The 19,489-nt window shown below is 35.8% G+C and overlaps 1 protein-coding gene across 2 annotated transcripts in view; it reads left to right on the top strand.

Moving 5' to 3' along the window:
* The window catches only part of PCNX1 (pecanex 1), a 137,258-nt gene that overhangs the window by 25,301 nt on the left and 92,468 nt on the right, over positions 1-19,489 (top strand). For both annotated transcript variants that reach the window (XM_087819432.1, XM_087819429.1), the window contains exons 2-4: positions 9,275-9,483; positions 17,838-17,943; positions 19,359-19,404. In XM_087819432.1, the coding sequence (XP_087675558.1) occupies positions 9,275-9,483; positions 17,838-17,943; positions 19,359-19,404 (361 nt within the window). The remainder of the gene's footprint in view (positions 1-9,274; positions 9,484-17,837; positions 17,944-19,358; positions 19,405-19,489) is intronic.

Raw genomic sequence — 19,489 nt, 5'->3', positions numbered from 1 at the left:
CCCTCTGTGCTTCCTGGACTTGTAAGTCTATTTCTTTCCCCAGGTAGGGGAAGTTTTCTATAATTACTTTTTCAAATAGGTTTTCAGTTTCTTGTTCTCTTTCTTCCCCTTCTGGCACCCCAATAATATGAATGTTGGGCCTCTTGAAGTTGTCCCAGAGGCTCCTTATACTATTTTCATATTTCTGGATTATTTTTTCTTTTTGTTCTGGTTGGGTGTTTTTTGTTTCCTCTTGTTCCAAATTGCTGATTTCATTCTCAGCATCCTCTACTCTACTGTTGATTCCATGTAAATTATTATTCATTTCAGTTCCTATAGCCTTCATTTCAAATTGGTACTTTATTATGTTATCGATTTTCTCAGTTATTTCCATAGTAGTCTGCTTAAACATCCTTATAACCAAAATTCTGAACTCTGTATCTGTTAGCTTGGTTGGATCTATTTCATTTAGTTCCTCTTCTAGAGATTTCTTCTCTTCTTTCCTTTGTGATATGTTTCTTTGCCTCCACATTTTGGCTGCTTCCAGGTGTTTGTTTCTATGTATTAGGTAGAGCTGCTATGCTTCCTGGAATTTGTAGAGTGGCTTTGTGTATTAGGTGTCCTGTAGGGTCCAGTGGCTCAGCCTCCCCAGTCACCTGAGCTGGGCCTTTTCGGTGCTCCCCTGTATGGGCTGTGTGCACTGTCCTGTTGTAGTTCAGCCTTGGTTGCTGTTGGCATCACTGGGAGGAATTGACCCCCAGGCCAATCAGCTGTGAGGACCAGCTGCAGCTACAGCCAAAGAGCTGCTGTGCTGGAGATACCCCTATGGAGCACGATTTACTTCAGTGGAGCTTTGGTGTTCACCAAGTGCGCCCCTTGAGTGTGTCACTCATGGATGTGGTAGGGTTGTAATCCAGCGTGGTTGAGTCTGACCACCAGGTGCACTGTCTCTGGGGTCTCCTGGGAGGTGCAAAGTCAGCCTGTGCCAGTGCCTTGCCCAGGGCCACCCAGCATGAGCTACACAGCAAACCGTAGTTGGCTGCTACTTGTGCTGGGCTTGGAGTTGCCCAGGAGAGGCCAAGCTATGAGGCAATGCAGGCTGCTGCTAGTGCCAGGCCTGGGGCCACTTATCAAGCCGTATGGGGCCCGCTGCTGCTTGTTTGAGAGATTTTAGGAAAGTCCTAAGCATGAGGTTCAAGAAGCCACTTGCACAGAAAAGCCCCTGGAAATGGCCTGGATGAGCCTGCAGGTGGGGAGAGGTGGGGCCTCGGGAATCACGGGGCGGGGCCAAAGGTGTGAGTCACATGCTGGTGATTCAAATATGGCACCTGCCTGCCTGCCGGCTGTGTGGGGGGGTGGGCTCGCCAAAGGAGCCATGGCCTCTGCCAGCTCTTCTGCCTGGGAGGAAGCTGCCCCTCCAGCCCTGGCCTGGATTTCAGGCAGGTTAGTTCCTCCCCAAGTGTCCCAGGTCCTTTCCATCTGCTGCCTGGCGCTGGGCTCAGAGGGAGCACGTCTGAGTGAGTCCCTGCGTGGGCCTTTTAAGAGGAGCTGCTGGGGGTCCTGCAGCTTCCTCCACCCTCAACGACAGTCCCCACTGGTTTCACAGCCTGGAATTGTGGGGACTTCTCTTCCTGGCCCTGGAGTCCTGGGCTGGGGGCCTGCTGTGGGGCTGGGACCCCTCACTCCTCCTGGAAACCTCCACTGCCGAGATGCCCTCCCGGGTTTAAACCACTGCACTGGGTGTGGGCCCGCGGCTGCGTCTCCGTGATTCAGCCCTGATCCGCCCGTGTCTCTGCCCCTCCTACTCGTCTCAGTGCTGCTTCAGTTCCCTGGTTGTAGGGCTTCTGTGCAGCCAAATTTCAGGAGGCTCTGAGTGATGGTGGTTCTGTGTTTTAGTTGTGATTTTGATGTGGTTGCGGGAGGTGACTGGTGCAGCTGTTATCTTGTTTCTCTCCCTCTATAACATTTTAACTATAAAGACATTGACTTTCCCCCAAATTGGTAGATTCAAGTTGTCTAAAAGCCATTTTTTTTCTTTTCTTGCTGGGGAAAATAGAAGTATAAGAAAATTCCTATGAAGTATATAAGATTATTTTAGTACATCAGTATACATCCTTATTTCTATTTGTTAGGGGTTTTTCCCCCTCCCTTATTTTTTATGCCTGTGCCCTGTCTTCTCATATGTTTTAAGTTGCCTATCTCTGGCTCCTAGTACATATATGTTGATGATGAATTGTATGTACTATTACTTTGGGTCCTTTTTACAGTACATTTTGAATGTTGCCTCCCTAAGAAGATCATTCTACTGTAGTTCAAAATATGAATCTAAATACATGTTTTAGTGCTAGTGACATAAATAAAAAATGCAAATATTATCAGATAAAAAGATAATATTTAGTATTTTTGTCAATTCTTTTTATTAAAATATTTATTATGTAGATAAAATTCAGACTTCTGCAGAAATATGGGTAGGCTCAAATTCTAATAGTTTATTTGTAAACCAGTTACATTTGGATAAATGTATTCTGAGTTTTTTTTTGTTTTTTTTTTTTTTAAATATATCTTTATTGATTTCAGTGAGAGGAGAAGAGAGGGAGAGAGAGAGACAGAAACATCAATGATGAGAGAGCCATTGATCAGCAGCCTAGCCTGCAACCTGGGCATGTGCCCTGACAGGGAATTGAACCTTGATCGCCTGGATCCTAGGTCTACGCTCAACCGCTGAGCCACGCCTGGCCGGGCTGTATTCTGAGTTTGCTACAGAGGTTCCCAACCGGCCTTCTGAAATCAGTTTGACTCATTGTATAGTTGGACTTACAGAAAATTATATATGTTATTTCCTGTGGGAAACTATGCTTTCATCTCAACATTGGGAGTACTTTCCTCCTTTTCCTCTGCAGCAATGTCCTCTGAAAGGAAATATCCACCTCACTTTTCTAAGTCCTTTCCTTTGGGGTCAGGCTGTATATGAAACTTGTAAGGTTTAAAACATTTATTTTCTTTCTGATCTGAACTTCTCTTACCCCTAATTAACAGTAATTTTCTACAATTTATGGGCAATATTTGGTTTCTAAGCCCTTCTTCCTCCCTTTCCCCCCAATATTCTCTGTGCCAGAAAGGAAATGAAAGGTGGTACAGATATAGAACTGTTTTGTGTATGGCAGGAATTAGTGTATCCATTTACCCTTTTTGTGAATTTGCTGAAAGAGATTTTCCGCCAGGATGAGTAAATACAGATGTTTCTACCAGCTTCCAGTTTACCAGTAGAAAAGCTAGAACTCAGTGCCAGCTGGGTAAGTTCAATAGCTTTACAAAAAATGGTTAGGTCTTAATTTGCCCCATTGGTTATTTGTACCCAGTGAAAATAGCTGTAAGACCGATTTGGGGGCAGACTGTAGAAAGAAAGAAAGAAGGCAGCACTCCTATTGTTATTACTGCCTAGTTTTTATTCTGATAAAGTGTTAAGAAAAGTTAGTCCAAATATTATTGATGAATGGAACATACAATTTAGGAAATGGTTAGTATCTGTGTGGGTTTTTTTCCTTTCTCCCTGCCTCGGGTATAAGGCATACTGCTTTCAAATTCTGCTAATTTTTGTTTACATTTACCAGACTTTTTTCCTATTGTTTAATTTTTACTTCATTTTCTATAACCGATTGGCAGAGCAGATAGAACTTTAAAACTAAGAAAAATTGAATTTTAGTTTTTCTCTAGATATGTCTGCGATTGTTTGTTTTAGTTGAGTAGAACCTTGGTAGTTGGCAACAAAGATTCCAAACCACACAAGGAAAGAAGCATGGATTTCAAAAGAATAATCTGAATGAATTTAGTGTTGTGAACCTGGAAACAAAACTGTTCCTCAATTTTTTCTTATAGCTGGATATTGAACTATAGGGTAGCAAAGAATGGCCTCAAGGAATGACAATTGTATTTATTAGTTATAAATTTATAGCTAAACATTTTGAGGGAAAATGTGTAATTTAAGGAGGTGTGTAGAAATGTGACCTTCTGGGTATCTATTTGTATTTTGAAAGGCTGACCTAATTTTTTTTTTTTTTTTACTTTCTATGATTTTCTTCTAATTAATCTACTTTTTTTCTTTTAAATCTATCTTTATTGATTTCAGAGAGAGGAAAAGACAGAGAGAGAGAGATAGAAACATCAATGATGAGAGAGTCATTGATCAGCAGCCTAGCCTGCAACCCGGGCATGTGCCCTGACCGGGGATCGAACCCCGATCGCCTGGATCCTAGGTTGACGCTCAACCGCTGAGCCACGCCCGGCCGGGCCCAGTTAATCTACTCTTTAAGAGAGACAGTGAGATATAGTCTTCATGTTTGTGTTTATTTAAAAATTTTCCTTCATAGTAATGACAGCCCCTCTTCCCCTAGTCCCTACTTAGTTTTCTGCCTTGAAACTTTATCAAACAGTTACATAAGGCCATTGAAGTCTTTATAATTTTCTAGTGGTTTCTGTTGAACCAATGGTATTTTCCCACAGTAATCCCAAACTAATGTTTTTTTAGATTTCTAGATTTTGATTTAGTGGTGTAGAAAATACTGAAAATTACAAATCTAACACAGCATAGACAATGAGCATATGTCACGTCTTTACACTGCTGCCCAAGGAAATGAGCAGTGTATTAAATACCACTTTTCTACTTTGCAGTGTGCTAGCTATAGAGGAGAATTGGTCACTTGAGTTTTGAAATGAAATGTAAGATAAGGAGGTTACTTCTGGGGAGAAAAAGGGGGTATCTGTAATACTTTCAACCATAAAGTTAAATTTTAAAAAAGGTTACTTCACGACTACGATAATTCTAGTATGTTCATTTTTGTGACGACAACTGGATTTCTGAAGAGACCTATCAGAAATGTATTTGGCACCTTGAATATCTTGAACCTATCACTCCTGGCTGAAATATCACAATGTTAAGGATAAACTATCACAATTTTAGAAGACTACATTGGTGTAAAGGGCTCAGTATCCCAGCTTGTTTCTTAACATCTGATTTTCTTTCCTCACTGGAGAGATGACAAAGTTAAATATTAATTCATCTAACTTTTTTTTGTGTGTGTGTGATTTTAGAGAGATGAAAGGAGAGCGAGAAAGAGAGAAACATTGATGTGAGAGAGAAACTTTACAAAGTGGTGACCCCCTATATTTCAAGTACCCTCCTGGCATCATACATAGTTATTAGAATATTATTGACTATATTCTCTGTGCTGTATGTTACAGCCCTATGACTATATTGTGCCTACCACTTGTACTTCTTAATCTCTTCACCTTTTTCATTCATTCCTCCAACTTCCTTCCCCTCTGGCAACCATCAATATGATCTCTGTACCTGAGTCTGTTTCTATTTTGTTCTTTAGAGTTCACCTATAAGTGAAATCATTTGGTATTTGTTTTTCTCTGTCTAATATCACTTAGTATAATACCCTCTAAGTCCATCCATGCTGTTGCAAATGGTAAGGTTTTATTTTTTTATGGCCGAGTAATATTCCATTGTATGTATGTACCACAGCTTTTTAATCTGCTTATCTATTGATGGGTAATTAGGTTGCTTCCATATCTTGGCTATTGTAAATAACACTGCAATAAATATAGGGGGTGCATATGTGTTTCCAATCAGTGTTTTGGGTGTCTTCAGGTATATAACCAGAAATGGCATTGCTGGGTCATAAGGCATATCATTGCATGATAGGACTGACAAAAACCCAGCTTGTCTGTTTTAATGTTAAAATCTTTTGCTATATAAGACATATGAGTTAGGTGTTTAAGATGTACAAAAAGAGTACCTGAAGTCTGTGATGACTGCTTGCAGGACTGTGACCTTTCCTAGTTATGTAATGAGGGCCTTGTTTGTCCATCAGTGTTACACCACCTTTATTCTCTGCTGTTCACTGTTTGTGGTATCCTAGGAAAGAAGTAAAACCAGCCTTTCCATCTAAGCAACTTGTAACGATAGATATTTACTTGAAGATAAGATGGCTTTTATTATCAGAGGGTAGCTAATGTGCTTGGTTACACCAGCATTAACTTAAAGATGACATCTACAATAAAATATAACCTAAAATGATAAAATGTGTCCTTTTGGAAATACTAGTACTTTTGCATATTATGAAACATAATTAACCTTAAGTCAATAAACACCTGCTCCCCCTAAATTCAAAATAGATGTTTTAATTTAGAATTGAGTTGTTGAATGGGATACAGAAGCATAAGCAGTTTTATCATAAAAGTTTTTTTCTTCAGAAAAAGAACTTGCTTTCCCATGAGATCCTGCTTGTTCATAAATGGAATTCTGATTGTCTCTGAAAATCTTTCTTTGAAAACACAGTATTGAGATACCTAATTTAATAAAATATAAAAGCAAATAGTAAACACTACTAGGTTTGCTCTTTGGTATATAATCCATAAAACTAAAAAGTAGGTGACCTGACTAGTTTCTAGGCTTTTGGTGTTTGATTTTAGGAGACCACTGAACCTTCTAAACACAGACATCTTTTAAAATTTTTCTTGTAACATTAGTGAAGCACAGTTACAGGGGGAGGGTTATGATCCATTTATGATTCACTACTCATATTGTCAGTTTTGCTGGAATCAGCTGAGAGCCCTGTGAAGGAATGCAAGTAGAGGAGAGAGAGAGCAAAGCCACACAACAGCCCAGTGTGTGTCTGTGCACCTTATCCCCCTTTGGGAAAAGTGAAAGTGTTGTAGCACAGCTGTCCTGTCACCTAGAAACCTCAAGGGTAACCTCTGACAGGCGTAAGTATTTAAGCTACATAGAATAAAATAAATGGGTTTCATTTTTAGTTTGAGTAGAAAATACAAGTGTTCATCATCTGATACTGGTTTCCAGTATGAAATGGTCACTTAATTTCCCCCCCCAGCCTTTTAATGTTCAATGTTTAAAAGGATTTCTGTACTTACTATATAGATCCAACACACTTTAGTGTGTTTCTTGGCACTCAGTTATATACTGCTTTTGGCAATATGATAGTGGGGAAGAGAGAGTTTATTTAGATCTGTTGTAAGCATTCATCTTTGGCTTTTTTGTAGAGGCAAATACCATAGACCACTCAATATTAAGTAGTTTCTTTTCTCTTTTTCCATGTGGAGGGGCCGTTAACATTTCTATTGAATTTGCCACTCTGAATAATAATGGTGAGGTTGCTCTCTGCATCCACCTAATTAATGTAATCAATCATTTTTATCTTAGTGTGGACTACAGTAAATAATAGTGGACTCTGACTCGTTTTTTTCATTGACATTGTACTTTTGAAAATGGAATTGGTATTGTGCCATATAGTCAAACCTGCGGTGGCATAGGCATAACAAAACCTCGATTAATTTTGTCATTTAGATGTTATTAAGATGGTAATCTTGGCTAAGCCATTCAAAGTTAGTAGGTCTCAATTTTCTGTCTGGAAATGAGGGTGTTGAACTAAATGATCTCCAAGAATTCTAGTTCTTATGTAAGCATATCATAAGTAAACCAGCATCATGCAGAATTTTTGTAAATACTCTGAGCAGTATATACGTTCATATTTGTGTTTACTTTGAATTTTTTGTTAATTTGACTGTGTGTGTGTATGTATGTAGTGTGTATATTTTCTGCTTGGAAAAGGTTATTCAGCACCTTTTTATTTTTTTAACAGTGAATGCTAGACTTATTAATGCTGTAAATTAAACTTAGAATTTTAAATTCAACTCTTTACAGATTGAAAACATTTTAATAATCATTTTTAATAGGTTTGGTTTTTAAAATATGGCTTAAAATCCTTTTAAATTGCATTATAAATTTAGTATTCATTTTTAAGTACTTAAGTTATCCGACAAATATTTCTAAGTTCTTAAATCTTTTAAATCTGATATATATGGATTTTGTAAAATTTTAAATACATTTTTCAGCTTAAAGTTAATAAGCCTAAATCAGTTATTTATGACATTTTAAATTGGAATCACAGTTTTATTTTTTAGAAACACTAATATGAATGACTTCTTAATCTAAATATTTAAAAATAACAAATATATACCTATTATGCCCATATCCAACTCAAAAGTGGGCCTGAGTTACCTTTTTACCCTCTCCCAATTTTGACCCACACACTTTCCCTTTCTCCCCCACAAATAGAAAAAACCAACCAAACAAAAACACCTTTTATTATATCTGTATTCTGAACCTGCCGAGTTCAACAGGATCTTTTCAGTTTCACTATCTCAAGCAATTTGAGATTACCTTTCCAAGCAAACTTAAGAGTTACAGTCTCAGATAACTGAAGTTGAATCTTATGAAAACATTTGGAATCTGGAGCTATAGACATCCAGAGTGATTTTTTTCCCTTATGAAAGTTGAGCCTAGTTTTATAGTCTCTACCAACAGTGACTCTGAGGCCGTACCTTCTAAGTCAGATGGTCTCTAAGCCTGCCACCCCCACACTCAAGTCTCCCATCACTGAATCCTAAAGTGTGATGAGTCAGTCATCCCTATGCCCAGGATGCTTCTGACCTATTTCAGTTCTATTCATTACTTGATTCTATTCTGTATTATTTTATTTGGCAGTCTATAATTTCTAAGTGTTTTAAGTGTTTATTTTAAAGTAAAACATACTTGGATTTTGCATCTCTCCCATGTCTCATCTGGTTTTACAGGCACAGTTCTAAGGTTTCAAATGACAGTTTTAACTCGCAATTTTGTAGAGCACAAAGAATGTTTGTATCTTAAAAAATCATAGAGAGAGCACATAAATATATATTTGGATCACAACCCTGTTTTATTCATGTATATGTATATATGTAATGTGATACCCTAACTCTCCAATTGTATATTATAAGCTTTTTGTCATGGTCTTTATGCCAGTACTGTCCATTGGAAATGTAATGTGAACCACATATGTAATTAAAATTTTTCTAGTAGCTACATTAAAAATAAGTAAAAATAAACAGATGAAATTAATTTTAATAATATTTTATTTGACAGTACTATAAATGTTATTTCAACATGTAATTGATATAAAAATTGAGATATTTTACATTCTTTTTTTTCATAGTGAATCTTTAAAATCCCATGCTGTTTTATTTACGGTACATAATTCAAGTCAAACTAACCACATTTCAGGTGCTCAGTAGCCTCATCTATCTAGTGGCTACTGTATTGGGCAGTGCTGTCTTATACTTTTGTAACATAATTGTTGCTTTGTGTGTGACTGTGTATGTTTGTTATTAGTTACAGACTAATTGAATGAAATATAAGATATTTAAAAATGCACATCTTTTTTTTCTCTTAAAGGCCCTTCCTTCTTCTATGATTATAGTAGCAGTTTATTGTCCTGTGATAGCTGCTGTTTTCATTGTTCTGAAGATGGTCAACTATCGGCTCCACAGAGCACTGGATGCTGGAGAAGTTGTAGATAGGAATGCAAATGAGTTGGCAGATCAGCGAGCCAAAGCTGACCAAGGCAACTGTTCAAGTAGGAGAAAAGACAGCAATGGACCCAGGTAAGGAAACCCATGTCACTCAGTTTGTAATGATGTAGCTCATGCATGTGTACAGTGATGTGATTATCGTGTTGTGCCTGTTCTATTTATGTGGTTTTAAGGCAGTGATAGATCTTACCACTGTAGAGACAATGATGAGTACAGATTGTCACAGCAGGTCGCAGCAAAGCAAACTGGCATATCTCGGAGATTAAATTAATATCCTTGGCCTCACTGCTAAATAACATGTTGGAACCATAGTAGTTATAATTGTATAATAATTATTCAAACCAAAACCAATGGAAACCAGTCTAAAGAAATAATAAAGTTAAAGCAGGCTTATAAATCTTAGTATTTATGTATTATTTATACATATAAATAAAATGTATATATCTTAAGCAAATGGTAATATTTTGCTTGACATTTATAATTGCACTTTTCACTTAATCTGTTGTAACTATTTTTCAATTTTATATTCTCACCTTAGAAACTTAGCTGTTTCTTCCCTAGATGTTTGCATAACTGACTTCTTAGGGTTCAAATCTGTATAAACATCACCTTCTCCCGGAGGCTTTCTTTTCAGTCCCATCTCGAGTATTCCCCCTAGGACTCAGTCACATTCTGTTGCATTATGACAGGGACTTTATTCATAGTCAAAAGTTGATCGGGCTTTATAGAAATAATGATCACCAATAAAACTTAACAGTTTTTATGTAAACAGTTGACATACATAAAGTTCATTCAATCTTCAAAACAATTCTTTGAGGTAGATGTGATTATCTTTGACTCACAGGTGTGGAAACTAAGGTGAGGAAGATCAAATAACCCAGAGAGTCTGAGCTGGAGTCCATGCTTTTAACCACTAGGCCATGTTTCCATTTAGTATAATATGTAGTATTTCAGGTATCAAGATAGAAATGTTATAACACAGGTAATGTTTCTGAATGTGTTCCAGTGCATTGAAAGCCTTTGTGTTACCCCTTTCAGTTACATTTTCTCCATCCCTCGCATGATTACCCTGTTTGTTCCTTGAACAGATAATTTACCCTTGTGATAATTATGTCATAGCATTAATCACTATCTGAAATTCTCTTACTTGATCATTTATTTGTATTTATAAGCATCTTGAAAGCAGGGACCTTGTTTTTCTTATCAACTATTCTCAGGCTCTAAAATACTGTCTGATACTGGTAGGTACTCAGGAAATACTTTAAATAGTTTTTTCTGTAATATTATTTTTGACTTCATAATATTTCATTTTGTGGATATACCATATTTACTATCTTGTTTTTAGTTATTTCAGTTATTTTCAAATTCAAATATTGATCAATATGATGTATAAATTTTAAATGATTAATTTTTAATCATAATTTAGTAAAGTTAGAATTACTAGGAAGCTATACCCATTTTTAAGATTTTTCAATATATATTGCCAGATTCCAAAGTTTTTACTTTTTAATTACAATGACCAGCAGTTTAGGGCTTCTTTTTTTGTACTTTTGACAACACAGTATTTAGTATTTTCACAAAACTATAATAGAGATCTCATTGTTTAATTTTTCAGTGTTTGGATTACTAGTGACATGGAAGTATTTTTCTTGTGTTATTACTATTTATATTTGCTATTTCGTTGGTTGTCGTTTTATTGGTGGTTAGTTTTTTGCTATTGATTTGGAGAAGATATTTATTTATGTAGGATATTAACTGTCTTTTATGTCAAATACTTTTCAGTTTATGGCATTTTATTTATTTATATGCCACAATTTATTTTTATGTGATCTCTTCTGTGAATGTTTATTAGTTGTACCTTTGATATAGCAAGTTTTGTAAGATTTTTTTTTTACCCCAAATTATATAAATATTCACATGTGTCTACTTTCAGTATTCTTATTTTATTTTGCACTCTTAAATTGTGGTCAGTCTGAAAACATTATAACTTATTTTCTTTTTTAGGTTTATTAGTCCCAACACCATTTAGTGAATAATAAATATTTTTCCACAGTGATTTTAAATCCTTTATTTTTCATGTAGCATACTTATGTCAGTTTCTGGGTTTTGTTTTCTGTCCTATTGATCTTTCTTTTTCTTTATACCAGACTGTTTTTTGGGGTAAGTGCCCTCACTGGGAATTGAATCTGTCACCTTTTGGTATATGGGACTGTGCTCCAACCAAGTGAACCACATCAGCCAGGGCCACGTTGATTCCTTTTTTTTTTTGGTTAATCCTCACTTGAGGATATTTTTTCTTCATTGATTTTTAGAGAGAGTAAGAAGGGAAGGGGGAGGGGGAGAAAGAAAGAGAGAGAGACACACACATCGATTGGTTGCCTCTGGCATGTACCCCAGGCAGGGCAGGGAAGGAGCCTGCAACCCAGGTACATGCCCTTGACTGGGAATTGAACCCTTGACCCTTTGGTGCACATGCTGACACTCTAACCACTGAGTCCCACGTACCAGGGCATCCATGTTAATTCTTATAGCTATCATTTGTTTATATTTACTGTAGGAGTAGACTGTAACTTACCCATTCTTCTGTTAATAGCCATTCAGTTTATTCTTAATTTTTGGCTGTGATAAAACGTTATTGTGTATGTTCCTAGTACACATGTATATATCTGATGTATATAAATAAGCTTGCTTGTAGGGTATTTTTATGTTCAGTTTTATTAGGTAATTCCAGGCTATTTGCCAAGATGATTGTATCAGTTTACACTCTCACCATTAGTGGGTGAAAATCCTTATTGTTCCATATCCTTGTCAATATTTTATTTTGGTAAGCTTTAAAAAATTGCCATTCAGGTAAGTGTTAAATGTTTTTCATTGTGACTTTCAGTGAACCTTTCTGATTAGTAATGAGGTTGAGAAACTTATATATACACATGGTCCATTTAAGTTTTCTTTCCAATGCACGTTCATGTCTTGTTTCATATTTATTTGGAGTTGTTCTCTTCTTATTGACTAATTGTTTTAAAAAATGTTTATAATACTCCTTTATTGGTTTTATACACACACACACACACACAAACATTACAGACATCTTTTCAAGTTTGTGACTTGTCATTTTACTTTCCTTAAGGTTTCTTATGATTATCATACACTTAAATTTAATATAAGATTTATCACTTTTTTGTAATTAGCATTTTTGTGTCTTGTTTATGAAATTATTTCCTTTTTAAATTTTCATGTTTCTTTTCACATTTCAATTCTACTAGAAATTATTCTAATCTGTAGTATCAGGTAGGGATTCTCAAGACTTGTTTTTCTCTTTATGAATACCTGGTTTAATCAGCATTTGTTCTTTGTTTTGTTTTGTTTTTAAAAAATATATCTTTATTGATTTCAGAGAGAGGAAGGGAGAGGGAGAGAGAGAGATAGAAACATCAATGATGAGTCATTGATCGGCTGCAGCCCGTAACCCAGGCATGTGCTCTGACCGGGAGTCGAACCCCGATCGCCTGGATCCTAGGTCGATGCTCAACCGCTGAGCCACCCCCGACTGGGCTTAATCAGTATTTGTTAAACAGACTATCTTTTCCTTGATTATCTGCAGTACTTGCTGTCATAAATTAAGTTTTCATATATGGTTGGTGTGTTTCTGGGCTCTCTTTTCAGTTTTGTTTATCCAGTCGTCGCTGCCTATGCCGTTACCACACTACCCTGGTATCTGTAACATGACTTGCTATATCCTGTGGGCAAACCTCCTACCTTGTTCTTTTTCAGGAGTGACTTTGCTGTTCTTGGCTCTTCGCTCTTTGATATAAACTTTAGAGTCTACTGGGAAAGCCCTGCAAGAACTTAGGATTTTTATTGGAGTTACATTGAATCGATATCTTTACCATATTTGATTTCTCCACTTATTTAGTCATCTTTGATGTCTTTCAGTGAAGATTCATTATTTCTCCATTAAAAGGGTTACATAGCTTTTGTTAAATTTGCCAAATTAGTTTATACTTTTTCTGCTATTATAAATTTTTTTATAATTACTTTTTCTATTTTTCTCCCTTTAAATAAATGTAGCAGCTTACTTTGTATCTAGCAACCTTATTAAACTCCCTTATTAACAATAAACTTTATAGTTTCTTTTTTAATTTTCCATAAATCTTGCTTTATTTCTTCCTTTCTAGTTGTTTAACTTTTTCAGTGGCTATGACTTCTGGCACTTGGTTAAATTGAAGTAGTATTAGGTACACCCTTGTCTTTTCCTAATTTTAAAGTGAGTGTTTTTAAGTTTTATCATGAGATAGGATCTTTGTTGTAGATTTTTGTTCTTGACATCTCCCTTTCCCCACCTTCCCACTTGTGACTCACATTTTTTTTCTGAGGAAAAGAAATGAACAAGAAAGTATATTTTTCTATTTCCAGAGCCTGTCTCTGTGCTTGGTACATTATAGCTGTCATTTTGTTGTATGACTGAATGAATATAGTAGGACTACTTGAGCCTGAGGGTTTTCATTGACTGTGGTGCAGCAGTTAAAAAATTTGTTAATTAAATTTGTATCTTATAGAAAGAATCAAAGTCATTAATGTTTGTATTACATTTCTAATGTTTCTGGAGAGGAAATTACACATTGAGTTTAATGATTTGAATAAAAACATTTAGGAGAGAGACCATATTTTCTGTTTCTCATGGTAGTAATGCTTGCAGTATTGTAAATTATGGATCTATTTAAACTGTATGTAGGTGAATTTTAGGCTGAGTTTTCTGAAGATTTATTTTGTTTAGGGACTTTGTTTTGACCTGTTCATACTTTTATGAATATCACTGTAATCTGTACTTGTCAACTTAGTACTGAATGTTGCTGTGATATTTCTGATTAAAACCTGAGTGGTTAATGGTACTCTTAATCAATAAATTAATTCGTGAAGTCTCCTTTATAATTCAGATTAGACTCTACCCTTCTGTCTTCCTGCATTGCCCTGTACCTGCTATATATTTTTTAACAGATGGGGACACTAAAGCGTAAAGGTAGAATTAGGTGCATTGCTTACTGCAGTTGACCGTTCTGCTTCTGTGAGAATTGTAAACTGTACTTTCCAGGTGTGTGCCGAAATCTCTCCATTGCTGAAAATCTGCAAGGCTTGCCAATAAAGAAAAAATTCTTACTCAGCCATTTTATATGCTTAGCTATATTTAGTACACCTTTGGCTGGCTAAGAGTTCTGCTTCTGAATCTGTAGAGAAGAGAGAGGTATGGTAATTTTGCTAGAGGATTTTTTAAAAAGGAGTCATCCGCTGTGTTCATCTCTTTTGCTTCCTTAATACCTCCCTCCCACTCAGTGTTGGCCATTGAGCATTAGTGTTAGATCTTTGTTTCTCAACCAGGGGTGCTTTTACCCCCCCAAGAGACATTTGGTAGTATTTGAAGACATTTTTGCTTATCACAACTAGGGGAGGCACTGGCATCTAGTGTAGAGAGGTCAGGGATGCTGCTATGCACAGAATGGTCACTGCAATCAAGAATTATATGGCCCCAAATATCATTAGTGCTGAGGTTTAAGAAACTTCCTCTAGGAAGTGGTGCTTATTTTTGGTTTTGAACTGGAAAGAGAACTTCAGTGCCTATTTGTTGAAAGGCAGTAATGGTGTCTTAGACTGTGAGCTTTAGAGTTGTACAGACCTGGTATTAAGATCTTGTCTTGTTCTTTACTGTTGTGAGTACCTACATTCAGGTGTATGGGAAGAAAAGAAAGAACAGATATGGTAACACACTCTAGAGTGGTGTGTAAGTAATTGTTTTTATCCTGCCTTCCCACCTGAACTCCTCATACCAGTGACTCAGTGTATGTTGTTTACTCCACTGAGACCTTAGCCATGTTTTTCCACCTTTTGGTTTTTAGTTTTTCATATGTCAAATCATAGGTTTTAAGGGAATATTTCATGAGAAAATGCAAATAGAGCACATGCTCCCATGACTGGAATGTACTAACTGCTTAGTAAATATTTGCTTTTATTTGTTACTAATAATTTTACATTCAGATTGTAATCATTTGGACTTCCTATCAGAAATGTTGCATAAAACTAGGCAACATTGTCTATCAGCTGATGAATAAATAAAGTGTATTTTAGTCCATAAAAAAGTATAAAGTACTGACATATGCTACAACATGGGTGAACCTTGAAAACATTATGCTCAGTGAAAGAAGCCAGTCACAAACGACCACATAATTAATATATGGTTCCATTTATATGAAAAGTCCAGAATAGGCATCTAGAGACAGAAAGTAGATTAGAGGCTCCTTAGGCCTAGGTGGGATGGGAAGGGGTGGTGGTGGTAATAGCTAAAGGGGTTTGATTTTGAAGATAAAAATATTCTAAAATTAACTGTGGTGATGGTTACACAACTTTAGGAATATACTAAAAACTGTTGAATTGCGGGGTTTAAATGGATAATCTGTGATTTATATATCAGTAAAGCTGATGTATATAAACTAGGCAAGATGAGGGCTCCTTTTTTCTCTCTGGTGTTGTATATTTTATTCCTTAATCTTTACTTTGCTCTCCGTCTTCTGATTTTCGTTTCATCCATTGGAGATAGCAGTAATGTTGCTGGTTATTACTCATCACTAGTTCAGTATGGTGATAGCTGTCTCTATATACTCACTTAAGGTTTTACCAAATTAGAAGAATATTCCTCATTCTGGCCTGTATATCTCATATGAGTTAACAACTAACTAACTTGAGCATGTTTCACTTTTCTCAGATATGGACACTTGTATGCTGAATTGGTCATCAGATTTGTAACTGACTTCCAGTATGTTTTATTTTTATAGATAGATAGCAACTTAGAAGGCTAATTTTCCTTGTTGAACATTACTAAACTATAGTCGGTGGCCTAGAGTTAGTAATCCCTTAAGCAAACAGGGACATGATAGTTACGAGACCATTAATAAAAACACACTAGAATCCAAACTGATATAGTGATAAGTACTTAAATGGAAGCTACTTATAAGCAAATTCTACTTTGTCTGTATCTTTTGATTGCAGCTGTCAGAATACTCCACCCAAAAAGGCTAAGGGAATTGTGGCTCACATTTCTGAAAAGTCTGTATGTAATGTCCAGAACAGACAGATACAAATATAAAAATACAGATACAAACAGCTTCAGATGTGTGGTTTCAAGGTGTGGTAAGGTGTGGTTTCAAACAGTCACTTCATGGTCCTGCTCTCCCCTTGTAGTTATTAAAAAAAAAAAAAGAAAGAAAAAGGCAGTGACAGGCCTTAAGTCTAGCAGATAGAAATTTCCTGTCAACAATAGAACACTCCTGGCCTGGTTCATGCTAGCCTGAGTTGGTTCCTTTGCTTGTTCTAGAACTAAGCTCTATGACCGAGAGAAAAGGACCTGCTGATGGACTTTGGCTAGTAGATCTCACTTCTCAACCTGAGGATGGGGTCAACCTCACCCAAAACTGTAGGGAAGTTTGGGATGGGGTGATTCACCAGAAGGATTTTGACTCTCTTTTTTGTTTGCTTTGTTACCGAGGAGGTTGAATTAGGTTCTAGATGGCAATAAAGTTCATATCCACTGGAATGCTTAGCACATAGATCCTAGAACTTTATCCTTGATGATAACAGCTAAAAAATGTATTGAGTACTTACTCTGTCTATACCAGATAGAATAAGTAAAAAAACTTTTAAAACTTTGTAAGTTTTTAAAAATTTGGTGTGATCTTTTTTCCTAATTTGGGGGACCCCATTATCTTTACGTACTGTATGTGGACCTCCCCAGTTCTTTGAACCTAGAACTTTTCTCTCTTTTGTCTAATACCTGTTACCATATAGTGAGCATCATTTAACGTAAGCCTTCTAACTTCTACACACAAATCTAAAATCTTAGGTTTCCAGTTCTATAAAACAAGTTTGCATCCCAGTTGAGTACTGTTAACTTAGAAAATACAGGTACAAATGGCTTGACCAGGATGACTGTTGTCTTTCATGTTCATCATTGTGCCACGCAGCTCAGACTGCTCTCGAGAGTGGTCTGAGATCTGATTACTTTCTGTGTTTACAATGACCGATTCCTCTTTGTGCTTAGGAAACAAAAGGCAAATCATTTATTTGCTAGAGTGGTTATATTGTGCACATCATAAAATATGTGCCCTATTTAGTGTGCTCTAAGTCTAATTAAGGTCAGTTTCTAATGTTGGATGAGTGTAGACAGTTTGGGAGAATGTTTTGAAATATATTCAGCTGTTTCACAGGGCTGTAAAATAGTTCAGATTATTAGACTTATAAATGAAGAGTGATCATTCTTTTTTTTTTTTTGGCCAATTGCTCTATTAAAAATCAGAACCTCCTAGTTTTATAGAAAAAAATAATAATAGAAAACCATTGGTGGCAGAATAATGGTACTCTCTTTTTCTCATTCATTCCCACAGCGATCCTGGTGGAGGGATAGAAATGTCTGAGTTCATTCGAGAGGCCACACCACCAGTTGGTTGCAGTTCAAGAAATTCTTATGCTGGCCTAGATCCAAGCAACCAGGTCGAAATCTGTGTGATTTTACTTTGCCTTTTCTCCTCCTCTTGATGGTGATCTGAGGAATTCTCCTGTCTGTAATAGTCATGTGGTGTTTGGGTTTATCTTGCTGAGTAATAATTTTTGATTGTTTATTAATATATTTTAATATTCTTATTTTAACTGAGTTTTCACATTAAATACATTTTTTTTTGCTGAGCATAAAGCTTAATAAAAATATTGCAAAGTTCATTTTTATTGGCTATAGCAAGAATTTATGAGTAGTTTTAACATGTTTGTGTATGCTTATTTTTACTTATTTTTCACTGCCATATAACTTTTATAAAACATAGTATACATATCTTAAGTGGATTTTTATACACACACACACACACATATAAATATATACCAATTTAATTACTATCCAGATCAAGACAGTCCCTCATGCCCCTTTAAAGTCAATATTAACCTATATTTTAAGCAAATTTTTTATTGTATACTTCTGTTCAGTTGAATCAATGAAAGGAAAGATTTAGTAAAATACAAAATATTATTTGAATATTCTTAATTTTATTCTAAGATGTTAAGTTTGCTTGAGTGTTTTCTTCTTGACTCCCTCGAAAACTGATTATAGAAAGAGTTACTAAGACTTGTTGATTTAGTAACTGTCCTGTTGTTATATTTTTCCTTAAGGTGTTTGTGGAATTTGTGGTATTTGTTTATATAATTTTTATAGTATAATAAATTATGGTTGTGAAATTTTGGGAAAGTGTTATACCATCTTTAATAGAATCATTAAAAGTTCAGTAGATTTTATCTTTGTTTATATAGTTTGTGCTAAAAATTCATTTTTCATGGATGCCTTAGTTTTTAATCCTTTCCAAATATGTTATAGAAGTTTACAAAGAAGTACTTACTTTTTGTCTGGAACTGAGGAAAGTACATACTGATTAGTTAACAGCTTGACAGTTGAAGATTTAGGTTGCTCTTTGTAGCATATATTGTTTTGTCCACCAAACATTCCCTTTAATGTATCCTGACAAGTCTGAATTTATTTCAGATAGACTCAACACCTAATTTTGCTTTTATTTATAACATGAACATGTCATGATGCAGTATAAAAAATGATAATTGTCTGACGTAGATTGCTTGAGGCTGGAGGCATCCTGTCCTAGGGGCTCCATGAATCCTGAGCATGCAGAGGGACTCAGTGACTCATTGTCACAGCACATCTGTGACGTATCCACAGTACGTGCTACAGGAAACAGGCCTGGCACTTTGATGTAAAATGCCTAAACGGTACCTTTTAACATTGATAAAAGTAACTGATTACATGTTTTGATAATACATTAATTTTGTTTATCTTGCTAGTGTATATTGTATGATAATAACATAGAGCTGGCATTTTAATTAGTTTTACTTGTTTCATGTCATGTTTTCAGATTGGATCTGGTTCTTCTCGTCTTGGAACAGCAGCAACTATTAAAGGTAGACATGATCTAAATTGAAAGTCGTCTGATTTTCCAGTTCATTTTTGGTTGTAATAAAGATAACTGAGTATTTTATATTCACA

Source organism: Miniopterus natalensis, chromosome 1 (genome assembly GCF_054644295.1).
Source record: "Miniopterus natalensis isolate mMinNat1 chromosome 1, mMinNat1.hap1, whole genome shotgun sequence".
Taxonomy (NCBI): domain Eukaryota; kingdom Metazoa; phylum Chordata; class Mammalia; order Chiroptera; family Miniopteridae; genus Miniopterus; species Miniopterus natalensis.
Note: the sequence above shows the minus strand (reverse complement) of the source record. Positions and strands in the feature narration are given on the sequence as shown.